Source organism: Nycticebus coucang, chromosome 7, assembly GCF_027406575.1.
Source record: "Nycticebus coucang isolate mNycCou1 chromosome 7, mNycCou1.pri, whole genome shotgun sequence".
NCBI lineage: Eukaryota > Metazoa > Chordata > Mammalia > Primates > Lorisidae > Nycticebus > Nycticebus coucang.
Window position 1 is genome coordinate 100,561,736 of NC_069786.1, and position 16,011 is coordinate 100,577,746.

At 37.9% G+C, this 16,011-nt stretch overlaps 1 protein-coding gene across 8 annotated transcripts in view; it reads left to right on the forward strand.

Moving 5' to 3' along the window:
* NBEAL1 (neurobeachin like 1) overlaps window positions 1-16,011 on the forward strand; it is a 226,669-nt gene that overhangs the window by 129,328 nt on the left and 81,330 nt on the right. For all 8 annotated transcript variants that reach the window (XM_053596936.1, XM_053596939.1, XM_053596938.1 and 5 more), the window contains 2 exons: window positions 8,286-8,443; window positions 12,183-12,307. In XM_053596936.1, coding sequence (XP_053452911.1) covers window positions 8,286-8,443; window positions 12,183-12,307 — 283 coding nt within the window. The remainder of the gene's footprint in view (window positions 1-8,285; window positions 8,444-12,182; window positions 12,308-16,011) is intronic.

Below are 16,011 nucleotides of genomic sequence, written 5' to 3' on the forward strand. Positions count from 1 at the left end.
TTATAAAAATTGAATTTAGGCCTGGAGTGGTGGCTCAGGCCTGTTACCTTAGCACTCTGGGAGGCCTAGGAGTCAAGATCCTTTGAGGTCAGAAGTGCAAGACCAACCTGAGCAAAAGTAAGACTCAGTCTACCAAAAATAGAAAAATTAGCCAGGTAAATAGCACACACCTGTAGTCCCAACTACTCAAGAGGCTAAAGCAGGAGGATCGCTTGAGTCCAGGAGATTGAGATTGTAGTAAGCTATGATGATGTTACTACACTCTAGTCAGGGCAACAGAGTGAGACTAAAAGATTTATAGTTAAAAACATTCTGAAAGAGAAAACTCCAGGCTCAGGTAGTTTCACTAGCAAATTCTACCAAACATTTACTAGAGAAATTATGCCAGTTCCTTACTGTCTCTTCAGAAAATAGGCACGGCAGTATATTATCCCTATACTAAAACAAACAAAAATACTATAAGAAAACTACAGACCAGTATCGCTCAGGAACATAAGTGCAAACCAAATCCAGCAATGTATTTTTAAAAATGCGTAACAACAAAGTAGAGTTTATCCTTAGAATGAAAGGTTGGTTCAACATCTAAAAATCAGTCACGGCTCAGTGCCTGTAGCTCAGCGACTAGGGCGCCAGCCACATATACCAGGGCTGGTGGATTTGAATACAGCCCAGGCCTGCCAAACAACAATGGCAACTATAACCAAAAAATAGCCGGGTGTTGTGGCTGGTGCCTGTAGTCCCAGCTATTTGGGAGGCTGAGGCAAGAGAATCGCTTTAAGCCCAAGAGTTTGAGGTCGCTGTGAGCTGTGATGCTACAGCACTCTACCTAGGGTGATATAGTAAGACTCTGTCTCAATAAAATAAAATAAAATAAAAATCTGTCAGCATGGTGGACCACATTAATTAATTCATCAAGAAAAACTTTATCAGACTTGGCACACATATCTCAGTGGTTAGGGCACCGGCCACATACACTGAGGCAAGCAGGTTCAAACCCGGCCCGGGCGTGTGAACAACAATGACAACTGCAACAAAAAAATAGCTGGGCATTGTGGCGGGCACCTATAGTCCAAGCTACTTGGGAGGCGGAGGCAAGAGAATCACTTAAGCCCAAGAGTTAGAGGCTGCTATGAGCTGTGATGCCGCGACACTTTACCGAGGGCGACATAGTGAGACTCTGTCTCAAAAAAAAAAAAGAAAGAAAAACTTTACCATATCAGTGGATATAGAAAAGCCACTGGACAAAATTCAATATCCATTTCTCATCAGAAAAATAAGAGTAAAAGGGAACTTCTTCAACCTTTATAATAATCTTATTATTGAATATGATTTGAATCCAAAATTCAGTATCCATTTATCCTCAGCAAAATAGGAGGAAAAGGGAACTTCCTCAAGCTTTATAATAATCCTATAGCTAATTTCCTATGTAGAGGTAAAAAACTGATTGCTTTTCCCCTAAGACAGGGAAGTAGGCAGGAATGTTCACTCTCAATTATTGTTCCACTGTAAATCTTAAATACAGAAAGAATAGAAAATATAAGTTCAGTAAGAGGCCAGGCATGGTGGTTCACACTTGTAATCCTAGCAGTCTGAGAGGCCGAGGAGGGTGGATAGCTTGAGCTCACGATTTCAAGACCAGCCTGAGCCAGAGTGAGACCTCATCTCTACTAAAAATAGAAAAATTGGGATTGGCACCTATAGCACAGTGGTATGGCGCCAGCCACACACATCAAGGCTGGCAGGTTTGAACCTGGCCTGGGCTAGATAAACAACAATGACAACTTCAACAAAAAAATAGCCGGGTGTTGAGGCAGGCGCCTGTAGTCCCAGCTACTTGAGAGGCTAAGGCAAGTGAATTGCTTAAGCCTGAGAGTTTGAGGTTGCTGCGAGCTGTGACGTCATAGCACTCTACTGAGGGTGGCATAGTGAAACTCTGTCTCAAAAAAAAAAGAAAAAAAGAAAAATTGAGGCAAGTAGATCAGTAGATCACTTGAGCCCAAGAGTTGGAGGTTGCTATGAGCTATGACACCATGGCACTCTACCCAGGGCAACAGCTTGAGACTCTCTCAAAAAAAAGAAAGGAAATTTAGTAAGATACAAAAAAAAATTCATATTGGGAAGGAAGAAATAAAACTATTTGCAGATACATGATTCTCTTTGTAGAAAGTTCCAAGGAATCTCTCAAAAAATTTCTGTAATTAATGAGCCTTGTTGCAGAATATAAAATCAATACATTATATACAATCATTTTTTTTTTTTTTTTTTTTTTTTTTGTAGAGACAGAGTTTCACTTTATGGCCCTTGGTAGAGTGCCATGGCATCATACAGCTCACAGCAACCTCCAACTCCTGGGCTTAAGCGATTCTCTTGCCTCAGCCTCCCGAGTAGCTGGGACTACAGGCGCCTGCCACAACGCCCGGCTATTTTTTGGTTGCAGTTCAGCCGGGGCCAGGTTTGAACCTGCCACCCTCGGTGTATGGGGCTGGTGCCTTACTGACTGAGCCACAGGCGCCGCCCTACAATCATATTTGTATAAGTCAGCAATGAACAGTTAGAAACTGAAATTTGTTTAAATTCTAATTGAATAGCTATAAAAATAATAAAATGCTTAGGTATCAGTCTAATGAAACATACATACCTGCCGTATGTATGCCAAAACTGCAAAACACTGAAGAAATAAACTAAAGAAGGCCTAAATAGATGAAAAGACACTGTATTCATGAATTAGAAGACTCAATAATCTTAAGTCATCTTAAGTTGTCAGTTCTCCCAAATTGATCTTGAAGATTTAAAGCAATCCCAGTAAAAATCTTAGGAAAAGGCTTGGCACCTGTAGCTCAAGCGGCTAAGGCACCAGCCACATACACCAGAGCTGGTAGTTTCGAATCCAGCCCGAGCCTGCCAAACAGCAATGACAACAATAACCAAAAAATAGTCGTGTGTTGTGGCGGGCATCTGTAGTCCCAGCTACTTGGGAGGCTGAGGCAAGAGAATCGCGTAAGCTCAGGAGTTGGAGGTTGCTGTGAGCTGTGATGCCACGGCACAGGGTGACAGCTTGAAGCTTCTCAAACAAAAAAAAAATCTTAGAAAGATTCGCTGTACATACAGACATGTTGATTCTAAAGTTTATATGTAAATAGAAAGGAATTAGGATAACCAAAGCAAATTTGAGAAAGAGTAACAAAATTGGAGGACTTAACATACAATTTCAAGATGTATTATTAAGTTTCACTAGTTAGAACTGGGTGATATTAATAAGAGAATGTAAATATAGGCTGGTGCAGTGGCTCCAAGTTTGCAATCCAAGCACTTTGGGAGATGGAGGTAGAAGGATCTGTTGAGACAAGGAGTTTGAGACCAGCCTGGGCAACATAGTGAGACACACACCCCCAATATTTTAAAATATTAGTTGGGCATGATGGCACACACCTGTAGTCCCAGCTATTCCAGAGGCTAAGGCAGAAGAATTGCTTGAGCCCAGGAATTTGAGGCTTCAGTGAGCTATGTTTGCCACTGCACTTGAGCTTAGGCTAAGAGCAGCACCCTGTTGCTAAAATAAAATTTAAAAATTTTGAAAAGAATATAAACATAGACCAGTTTACAAAATAGAAAATCCAGAAATAGTGACACAAATATGATCAAGTGGCATTTGATAAAGGTATAACAGCAAGTCAGTGAACAATGAATTCTTTTTAACAAATGATGCTGGAACAACTGAGCATCTTTATTTTTATATACATATTTTAAGAGTACTGTGATGTACTCTTCATACCATATATAAAAGTTAATTAAAAATGAATTATAGACTTACATGTAAACTCTAAATGTATAAATCTTTTAGGAGGAGTAATAGGAAAAGATCTTTATGATCTTGGATTTAAGTTTTAGATAAAACACCCCAAAGCATGATTCATAAGAGAAAAAAGAACTTTATCAAAATTGAAAACTTTTGTTCTTTGAAGGATGCTATTAGAGAATAAAAAGAAAAGCCATGGGCTGGGGAAAATATTTGAAAATAACATAGTGAACAAAAGATTTATTTCTAGGACATATAAAGAACCAAAAAACTCAGCTGTAACCAAACAATACAATTAACAAACAGGCAAAATATTTGCAATAACACTTCATCAGGGAAGATGTACAGATGACATACAAGCTCATGAAAAGATACTCAAATTATTAGTCATTAAAACAATAACAAAATACCATTATATGTCTGTTAAAATGGCTAACATTAAAAAATACTGATAATACCAAGTGTAAAATCCTAAGGAACTGACTTTTCAAGAGTAATTATGAAATTTAAAGACAATAAAGTGTTGTTTTTTAAGTACTGAAAGGAAAACAATATCTGCCAACCCAGAACTTTATACCTGGCAAAAATATTGCTCAGAAATGAAGATAAGGCCTTCCCCATCATCAATTACCATAGCAGCAGCTGCAGCAGCTATGCCATGGACCTTGTCCTTTGCTCCAAAGCACCCTTTATACTTTAGCTACCTGCCACCCAAATAGCAGGTGTCAGCTTGGGTGCATCTGCCCATTCAGATGCAGATTGCATCCCATGTCACAGCCATGGGTGCATGTATTGGGAGCAGATGGAGTACATCTTCTACAGGTGTAGAAATGAGGATCCAACCAGCAACAGCATTCTCTGTAAGCATACAAGCTTGCTTCCACCCGAGAGAGTTGTTGTTTGTTCTTGGTTTCACTACCAATCCAATACATATTCTAAAAGAGCATTTTGGAGGAGTTTTTGTGGTATGTTAAGACATCCAGAAATAGCAAAGAATTGTCTTACAGGAGAATAAAGATCTGGAAGAGCAATGGTTCCTAAACCGTTTTGCCAGCCCGGCATTGTCTATCAAAGGAGAACATATAGGCATAGTTTACTACTTTTCAGAGGAGATATTTTAGGGCAGAATACAAAAAATGAATTTCGATTATTATAGTCAAGTAATAGAACTGTTATCAAAATTATTGATCTAATCAAAATCAACCTTAATAGCAGAAGAATCCTTACATGTGCTTGAATTCCAAAGGATCATCTTTTCTGTGTCTTTTGCCAATTTGGTGTAGAGGACAGAGTCCTGCAAGTTATAACAAAGATCAAGAGACTGGGTGACTTTCAACATCACTATCTGCTTCCAGCTAACCTACATGATTCTGTAAATAACAATATCAAGCTATAGATCACTGTATATACCTTGGGTAGTATTTGTCTTTACATGAATTACAAGGGACAGTTCAGCTTCAGCAACCAACAGCTTTCTTCGAGCTAAAGATCTTCCAAAAGTTTAAACAGTTGACAACGTCAAGACTGAGGACCTGCCACTTAAAGACTTCTTTTCTTATCCAGCTCTAAAAATGAAAATAACTATTGAAAGTGCTGTTAAAGGTATTCTGTTTCAAAGATGTCACTTAGTCTTTGGGGTTGGACTAGCTGCCTCATAAAAAAGTTTCTTTGAAGGATGCTGCTAGAGAATTAAAAGGAAAGCCACAGGCTGCGAAAAATATTTGCAAATAACATAGTAAGGATACCTTTTTGTCAAAAGTGGCTAGACCTGTCAAAAGTAATTAGGGCTGAAAGAGTTATTCTTCATCATTAAGAACTTTTGTTAGGGACTTGTGAAAGGATGTATTAGTAAAATAACTGACTTGTTATTTAGATAATAAAAGTCTGAGTAAGAGTGAGACCTCATCTCTATCAATAATAGAAAAAATGGGTGGCACCTGTAGCTCTGTAGGTAGGGTGCCAGCCACATACACCGAGGCTGGTGAGTTTGAACCCAGCCCAGGCCAGCTAAACAGCAATGACAACTGCAACAGAAAAATAGCCGGGTGTTGTGGCTGGCACCTGTAGTCCAAGTTACTTTGGGAGGCTGAGGCAAGAGAATCACTTAAGCCCAAGAGTTTGAGGTTGCTGTGAGCTCTGACACCATAGCACTATTCCCAGGACGACATAGTGAGACTCTGTCTCAAAAAAAAAAAAAAAAAAAAAAAGAAGAAGAAAGTATAAGAAAATGAAAGAATTTGTAATCCAGCTCTTACAGGTAGTAGTTATGTTGTTATTATTTTGGAGTACTTTTTCTTTTCTGTGCTGGTTCTCTGTGTGTGTGTTTATGTGTGCACATTTGTACTTAAACAGATTTTGTGACTTTATGCTATGTATGATTTCTTAGCATTTCTTCTTCATTGTTATTTCCTTTGTCCTTCATTTGCTTCTAGTAAATGCTCTTATTGCCAAGCAAAAATAAACATGTATTCTATTTAATAAATGTAAAAAGATGCTATTGTAATTTCACCACTGTTGACATTTTAGGATGTTATCTTTCCTGTGTTTTTATGTATACATTTGGTTAAACCAAAATGGAAGTTGCATTTGCTGCTCCTTTCTTAAAGTATATTGTGAACATCTTTCCATGCCATTATTTGGCTGCAAAGTGATCCATTATGTTATGTATTAAAACACTTAATTTACCCAGCCCCGGCCAAAAAAAAAAACAAAACTTATATTAAAACACTTAATTTTCCCTTATTAAACCTCATTTACTAGTTTTTAATCTCTATTAAGAAGTGCATTAAGCATCCCTATAGTTACATTTTGCATTTATCCAGGATGACTTCCCTAGGATAAGAACAGTTATTCATCATATGTAGTGCTTTTAACAAATACTGTTGCCCTGAGAGAGGCTACCGTTTTGTAGTCTCATAGCAGTTCCCCTATAACTTCACCTTTAGGTTTTCTAGAAATACGTAATTAAAGTGTATCTTTATACCCAGATGAACTTCAGAACTGAAATTTATGTTTAATTACCATGGAATTGTCATGACTTTCTCAATTTTCTCTGCAATGATCTGTTTTAAATATTTGATAACATTGTATTCTAAATCATTGATTTCCTACAAATCTAGTAATAGTTACAAAAACAATTATTATAATGAAAGCTACAGTTTATTGAGAGTTCGCTATTTTTTCTGACACTATGTTAAGCACTTTAAGTCAATCTTGATGATGATAATTATTGTCAACCTCATTTTACACATGAGAGGAAACATCCTAGAAGAATTAGCTAAGTGAATTAGTTAAGATAAAGATAATAATGAGATTAGAGAATTACTTCAGAAAAGTAGCTAAGATTTGTATCCAGGTCTGACTCCAAGACTGAACCTCTCACTGCTGTACTGCCTTCCTAAAATTGTTCCTGTAAAAACGCAACTATTTTTAATGCAATCAGTGTTGATTTGAAACAAATTAGTGCTGTCTTTTTAGTTCCTAATGGGTGGATATTGATGTGAGTTAGATAAACCAGCTAGGTAAGCCAGCCTTCCATTTGTCTCCTTGAAACTTACAAAACTTTAATTTCAAGGCTTAAAGTTATGTCTTGGTAGAAACTGTTTTATCCTGAAAATTGGAGTAAGTATATGAATTCATCCGCTAGCTAGAATGCTGCTCACAGAGCTGCAGTCTAAGTGTTAAAATTTTTCATTGTGGAAAATTTGCTCATGGGGATTTCTTTTGTCTTTGGCATTGCCTTTTAAGCAAGTACAGTATCTGGAATAAGACTGAGGTTTAAAGAAAGTAGAAAGAATAATCACATTTCATACTACTACTTGATTACATTTCATACTACTACTTGAGTGTAATTCCAGAACCCTTAGAAACCAAAAGATTCCAGAATAAAATTTTTACTTGACTGTAAGTAGGAAGTTAATTATCTTTGGTTTAAAAATCCTATATTGAAGCTTGGCTAAGGCAGCTAAGCGCCAGCCACATACACTTGAACTGGCAGGTTTGAATCCAGCCTTGGTCCACCAAACAGCAATGATGGCTGCAACAAAAAATAGCTGGGCGTTGTGGCAGACACCTGTAGTCCCCCAGCTACTTGGGATGCGGAGGTGGGACAATCACTTGAGCCCAGAAGTTGGAGATTGGTGTGAACTGTGTTGCCACGGCACTCTACCCAGGGTGACAGCTTTAGGCTCTGTCTCAAAAAAAGAAAAAAAAAAAAGAAAAATCCTATGTTGTTTCCATTTTTAAAGTTCTTCATATGTTTTTGTTGGTTTTTTTTTTTAAGTTTTAAAAAATTTTAGCTAATTATGGCTAGAATTATATCATACTTCATCAAAGAAAATGATTCAAAAGAAAAAAAGCTTGTTGGTTACCAACTTCTTTTTCATAGTGTATGATTTTATTGGTCAAATGTTTTACATGATGACATTAAAATGCAAATATACCTATAAATATATCATTCAAGGATCTGGTTTATTACTATTTCTCTTAGGAGAATTTTGTGGAGCCATTTAATCGAAAAGCACGCCAAGAGAACCTAAGATACAATAACATGCTTAAACAACTTAGTAGTCAACAGTTATCCACGCTTAGACACTGGAAGGCAATACGGTTGTATCTTACATGTGAAAGGGGACCTTGGGCTGAAAGGTAGGAGTATGTCATTTATAAATTACTCTTTTTAGAATTCTGATCTGCAACTTTTTGAGCTAATGCCCTTATCTCATTTTTTTTTAATGTTCCGTTTATGAAAGAATGACTTTAATTAATTTTATTGTCTTTTTGTGAATTATAGGTTTGGGATGATTAGAGTGTATATGTTTTTCATCATGTAGTTATTTTTCTTTTATTCTGTGATATAAGTTTGATTGGGTTTAGATTTAGTAAATGTTAAACCGGTTTACTTTTAGTCTTTCTGATACCACCTTTTTGAGCTAGGATTAATGATGCTAATTTATTTAATTGATCCTAAGTCACTTTTGTTTTATTAAATTATATTATCTTTTTAAGAGCCTTTTTTTTTTTTTCTTTTTTTTATTGTAGAGACAGAGTCTCACTGTACTGCCCTCGGGTAGAGTGCCATGGCGTCACATGGCTCACAGCAACCTCTAGCTCTTGGGCTTATGCGATTCTCTTGCCTCAGCCTCCCGAGCAGCTGGGACTACAGGCGCCCACCACAACGCCGGCTATTTTTTTGTTGCAGTTTGGCCGGGGCTGGGTTTGAACCCACTACCCTCGGCATATGGGGCCAGCGCCCTACTCACTGAGCCACAGGCGCCGCCAAGAGCCTTTTTTATAATGTGATAAAATATACATTAACACGAAATTTTCCATTTTAACCACTTTAAAGTGCACAATTCACTGGCATTAAATATATTCCTAATGTACAATCATCCCCACTGTCTAGCTTTATGGCATTTTTATCACCCTTGTACCCATAGAACAGTCAAAACAATCACTCCTCATTATTGCCTTTCCCAGTCTTTCACAGCTACCAATCTGCTTTTGATTCTGATTTATCTATTCTGTTTCCTATAAATGAAATCCTACAGTATGTGGTCTTTTGTGACTGTCTTTTCTTTCACTTAGCATAATGTTTTCATTATGTTGTAGCATGTGTCAGTACTTTATTCCTTTTCATGGTTAAATTATATGCCGTTGTATGGGTATATCACCTTTTGTTCATCCATTCTTGAGTTGATGGACATTGTGATAGATGATAGATGATGACGCCATCATAGTTGATGGCTATTGTGATAGTGTTGCTGTGAACATTTGTGCACTAGTGTTTGTTTGGAAATTAGCTTTTAATTCTCTTGAGTATGTATATAGTATGAGTGTAATTACTGGGTCATATGATAATTCTATATGTAACGTACTGAGGAATTGACAAACTGATTTCCGCAGCTGCTGCATCATTTTACATTCTCAGCAGCAATGTCCCACATGAGGGTTCCCATTTCTCCATGTCCTTACTAGTACTTGCCTTACTAGTACTATTTCCTGATTTTTTATTATGGCCTTCTTAATGTGTATAAAGTGGTATCTTAAGATTTTTTTCTATTTCCCAATGACTAATGATGTCAAGTATCTTTTAATGTGTTTTTTTGTCATTTCTGTATTTTCTTGGGTGAAAAGTCTACTCAAGTTCCAGTACTTTGCCCATTTTTAACTAGAAATGAAATGTGCCACTTGAGGTGTGTGATCACAACAACTATTAGGATAGATGGTACACTACTGGATGTTCTTTGATTTCTTACTAACCAAAATAAATAATTCACCCAAGTTGGTTTCAGTTTCAATATTTTATATTTATAAATAAATAATATACAAACAAAAAATTTAATGTGAAATGATAAAGCTTTGCATATCAATAATGATGTAAATTTGAAATAGGTTTACACTTTCATTTTGTATGAGATTCTGAGGTATTTGATAGTTTACATTTTTTTGTAAGAAGTATTTTTAAAGCTGCTTGTATATCCACATTTTCCAACAATGATGGAGTCATCTGAACTTGATGACTCTTCGAATTTATTATACTTCATATTTATATATACTCCCATAAGAATCACTATTTGTACAAATTATTTTGTTAAATTGGTTGTTTTGACTTTTTGTTGAGTTGTAAAGAAATTTTTTTAATATATATGTATTCTGGGGTGGCACCTGTGGCTCAAAGAAGTAGGGCGCCGGCCCCACATGCTGGGGGTGGCAGGTTCAAACCCAGCCCCAGCCAAAAACTGCAAAAAAAAAAAAAAAGAGTTAATATATATGTATTCTGAGTAATAGACCTTATCATGATGATCAGGTAAATGATTTGCAAATATGTGGGTTGTCTTTTCACTTTCTTTTTTTCTGAGACAGAGTCTCATGTCATCCTCGATAGAGTACTGTAGCATCACAGCTCACAGGAACCTCAAACACTTGGGCTTAAGCATCTCTTGCCTCAGCCTCTCAAGTAACTGGGACTACAGGCATCCACCACACGTCTGGCTATTTTTTTGTTGTGGTTGTTATTGTTGTTTGGCAGGCCTGCGCCGGGTTCAAACCCCCCAGCCCTGGTGTATGCGGCCGGCACCCTAGCCACTGAGCTACAGGCACCAAGCCCCTTTTCACTTTCTTATACTGGCCTATTTATTTACATCTTTGATCCATTTGCAATTTTATTATGTTTATTTGTGTTAAAATTATTTTTTATTTTGAAAACTATATTAAAAATATAAATTAACTTTATAGTTAAGAACTTCGATTTAACAGTGAATATTAAGATTTCAAGTTGTAAATCTGAAAGTAATCTATGCTCAAATCTTATTTCTGCTCCTGTAAATGAATGACATCTTGAGCAAATATTCTGTCTTAGATTTCTCATGTATAAACTGCAGCTATGGCCAGGTGCAGTGTTCATAGCTCTTAGCTACTCAGGGTTAAGGCTGAGGCAAGGGGAAAGAAAAGAAAAGAAAAGAAGGGCGGCACCTGTGGCTCAGTCGGTAAGGCGCTGGGCCCCATATACCGAGGGTGACGGATTCAAACCCGCCCCGGCCAAACTGCAACCAAAAAATAGCTGGGCGTTGTGGCGGGCGCCTGTAGTCCCAGCTACTCGGGAGGCTGAGGCAAGAGAATTGCTTAAGCCCAGGAGTTGGAGGTTGCTGTGAGCCGTGTGAGGCCACGGCACTCTACTGAGGGCCATAAAGTGAGACCCTGTCTCTACAAAAAAAAAAAAATTATCTAGGTGCCGGGCGCGGTGGCTCACGCCTGTAATCCCAGCACTGTGGGAGGCTGAGGAGGGAGAATCGCTTGAGCTCAGGAGTTCGTGACTCGCCTGAGCGACAGTGAGACCCCGACTCGTGAAAAAAATGGAAAAACCCAGCCGGGCGCCGCGGCGAGCGCCTGTAATCCCAGCGGCTTCCGGAGGCTGAGGCAGCGGGGTGCCCGCAGCCCGAGTCTGAGGTTGTGGTGAGCTGCCACGCCCACTGCACTCTGCTCAGGAGCATAGGGTGGGACCCTGTCTCAACAAAAAAAAAAAAAAAAAAAAAAAAATATCTAGGTATGGCAGCACCTGCCTATAGTCCCTACTCCTTGGGAAGCTGAAACAGGAGGATTACTTCAGCCCAGGAGTTTAAGGCTTCCATGAGCTGTGATTGTGCCACCGCAGTCAAACCTGGGCAACAGAGCAAAACCTTATCTCTAAAATACTTTTTTTTTTTTTTTAATGAACTGCATCTTTTTGGTTCACTTTGGTTCTCTCAATGTTGTATGTTATTATAATCAAATAAGATAGTAAGTGTTAACATTTTAGTAAAGTTGTGCTAAACAAAGGTAAAGTATTTTGACTTTAAAGTAACTTTAAGCTAAATGATCTTCCTTGTTTGCTTATGAATATTCTTAGGAAACAGAATCCATTGCATTGGAAACTAGCTAATGTAGAAAATTATTCCCGCATGAGACTTAAACTGGTGCCTAATTATAATTTCAAAACGCATGAGGAAGCTAGTGCCTTGAGAGATAATCTAGGTGAGTTCCAATGACTGTTTGTTTAATTATTTGTTGAAGATAGTGTTGGTGGGGTTGGCTATTACTATGTTATTAATTGTTTTAAAATTACATACATATAAAGGAAAGATAGCATTTTTTATTATTGATATTTGAATAATTAGATATGTTCACTGCTATTACATTTGGCCTATATCCAAGATAACCTCATGTTTGTACTGATGGTCAATTCTCAAAGAAAAAACAAATTTTTTTTTTTTTTTTTTGCCGGGGCTGGGTTTGAACCCGCCACCTTCGGCATATGGGACCGGCGCCCTACTCCTTGAGCCACAGGCGCCGCCCAGAAAAAACAAATTTTAATTATAAAATTATACATGTACTGTATTTCATTTGAACTTCTATGTCTCTTGTAATGCAACAATGTCCTTTTCCCTTAGTTTTTTTGCTCATCAAGTCTGAGGCTTATGGGGTGGCGCCTGTAGCACAGTGGTTACAGCACGAACCACATGCACCTAAGGTGGCAAGTTCGAACTTGGCCTGAGCCATGACAGCTGCAACAAAAAAATAGCTGGGCATTGTGGTGGGGGCCTGTGGTCCCAGCTACTTGGGAGGCTGAGGCAGGAGAATTGCTTAAGCCCAAAAAGAGTTTGAGGTTTCTGTGAGCTGCAATGCCATGGCACTCTACCAAGGGTGACACAGAGAGACTCTGTCTCAAAAAAAAAAAAAAAAAGACTGAGGCTCATGTTAATGTTACATATAATTAGAATTCTTGGCCATATTGTAGGCTTTTCTTTTATAACCTATTTTTAAGAACTCTAGATGTCTATAGTATCTTAGATGAATCAATGCTTTTTTCTAGAAAAAGGTACTTAACAGATTTTAAAAGACTTGTGTAACTTTTTTTTTTTTAACCGTCACAGCTCACAGCAACCTCCAACTCCTGAGCTTAGATGATTCTTGCCTCATCCTCCCGTGTAGCTGGGACCACAGGTGCCCACCACAAAACCCAGCTATTTTTTGTTGTGGTTTGGCCAGGGCTGAACTCTGCACCCTCCATATTTGGGGCTGGCACCCTACTTACTGAGCCACAGGTGCTGTCCTTCTGTAACTTTTTTTTAAAGCCCATTCTTATGCAGAAAGAACTTCACAATTCTTTAGGAAGCCCTTTTTTTCTAACCATTTCACTTGTCTTCTCTCTCTTTCTGGAGATAGTTCTGTGAACTACCCCTAAGTCAAATCCTGTTAATCTAAAGTTATTGGCAGTTATACGTATACCAAATTGTAGTTATAGGTGAAATAAATACCAACTTCCAAATCTTGTTTTTTAAATTGCCTTAACATGGCAAATATAGTTGATGCTATAAAATTAATCAAGGCAGGCATGATGCCTGCCATTTAGAGTCTTACATTCTAAAATAAATTAGATACGGTAAGTGATTTTCCTTAGTGCCAAGTAATGACCCTTTTCAGGATATAACCACTAACTTTTAGTGTATCTTATATAGCAACAGTCAATTGTGTATAGCTTCTACTCTCCAAGTATTCTGAGACTATACCACATTTTCTACCCCTTGAAATTTAACCATCCTTATCACCCAGCAGACATCTTTTGCTGAATGATTTCAATCTAGTGGTGTTCTATATCTTTTTCCTGACTTTTGCCAAGAAATCCCACCCCAGCAAATTCCTTTTTCATCCCCTCCTTCTCGCATCTCTACACATGCATACAGATATGATTTATGTCCCTTTTTTTTTTTTTGGTTTTTGGCCAGGGCTGGGTTTGAACCCGCCACCTCTGGCATATGGGACCGGCGCCCTACTCCTTGAGCCACAGGCGCCACCCTATGTCCCTTCTTCTTGTTCTTAATTATCTTAAGCCTAAGAAAACCATGTTCTTTCTCTTTTTTTGGTCCCAAATTTTCCTCATTATTTTTAAAAAATTTACCTTAAATATAATGGTGACAATAAAATTGCATACAAGAAAAAAATTGTACATCTCAAAATAAAATTGGAAAGAGTAAAAAAAAAGAAAAAGTGGCATTAATCTTTAAAGCCTTTAAGGTTCCTTCCCAGAAGTACACTTCAGATTTTGTCTGTGTAAAGTATTTTTATCAGCTACCAGAATTCATGATGTTCTTTTCAAAATATCTTTTTCTTATTTTGTTTTGTTTTACTTACTCCAGTCCTGCTTTGTAAGCGGCCCGTTATAAGTATTTACATTATAGGTTAACCTACAAAGCTACTCATTATTTATATTATTTTTGATGGAAGTCCATTATGAATCCCAAACAACTAATTTAGCAAGTATCTTGGAACATACCCACTTGTAAATGAGGGAATTTGAATAGTCAAAAAGGAGGTATATTCTTAATTTATCATTATAAACATTTGTATTGTTTGGTTTGGTTTGGTTTTGAGACAGAGTTTTACTCTGTCGCCCTGGGATTGAGTGCCATGGTGTCATCATAGCTCACAACAACCTCAGACTTTTGGACTCAAGCAATCCTCATGCTCCAGCTTCCCAAGTAGGTAGGACTATAGGAGCCCGCCACACCTGACTAGTTTTTCTATTTTTAGTAGAGATGGGGTCTTACTCTTGGTAGTCTTGAACTCCTGAGTTCAAGCAATTCACCACCTCAGCCTCCCAGAGTGGTAGGATTACAGGCGTGAGCCACTGTGCTCAGCCTAAACATTTGGTTTAAGAAAAAAATTGGGTGGCGGGGGAGGATAGCACTTGTAGCTCAGTGGGTAGGGCACTAGCCACATACACCAAGTCTGGTGGGTTCAAACCTAGCCCAGGCCAGCTAAAACAACGACAAATGCAACAAGAACAAAAATAGCCGGGTATCATGGCAGGCACCTGTAGTCCCAGCTACTTGGAAGGCTGAGGCAAGAGACTTGCTTAAGGCCAAGAATTTGAGGTGGCTGTGAGCTGTGACGCCATAGCACTCTACCCAGGGCCACAGCTTAACACTGTCAAAAAAAAAAAAAAATTTTTTTTTTTTTATTATTAAGTCATATACACAAAAAGTTTTTTTTTTTTTATTGTTGGGGACACAAAAATTTTTTTATCCATCTTTATTAGACATTCTCTTTTCTGATTGCCAAATTCAACAAATTATTTATAGTCTTCACATTGCTCCTGTTGTTTTTGAAGAATTTAGTAGTTACCTGCCACATTTCTAAGCTCTGTTGTTTAACCTCCTACTTTTCATACCAGTTTTTAGTCTTTTTTTTTTTCTAAAACCTTTTTCTATTCAACGTTTTGGTGATGGTATTCCAAGATCACACCTAGCCATCTTGCCCTTTACTTGTGTATGTTCTTCCTGGGTGATCTCAATGTTTTGCCACCATCTGTGTAATGATGCATTCCCATCTCTCTTTCTAGTTCTAACCTTCCTTTTGAACTCTAGACCAGTGTTTTCAGCTGCCTATTGAGATACCTCTTCCACAGCCTCCATAAGACATTTCTGAAACTGAATTTATTATCTTTTCTCGTTTGTCCTCTCCTGGGCCCTGAATTCTGCTTCTTTTTTTTTTCACCCAGAAGGTGTGGCACACACCAGGGCCCCAACCCTCTCCCTCTTTCCCTCCCCGCCCCCATGATCTTAATTGTCATTAATTGTCCTCATATCAAAATTGAGTACATAGGATTCATGCTTCTCCATTCTTGTGATGCTTTACTAAGAATAATGTCTTCCACGTCCATCCAGGTTAATACGAAG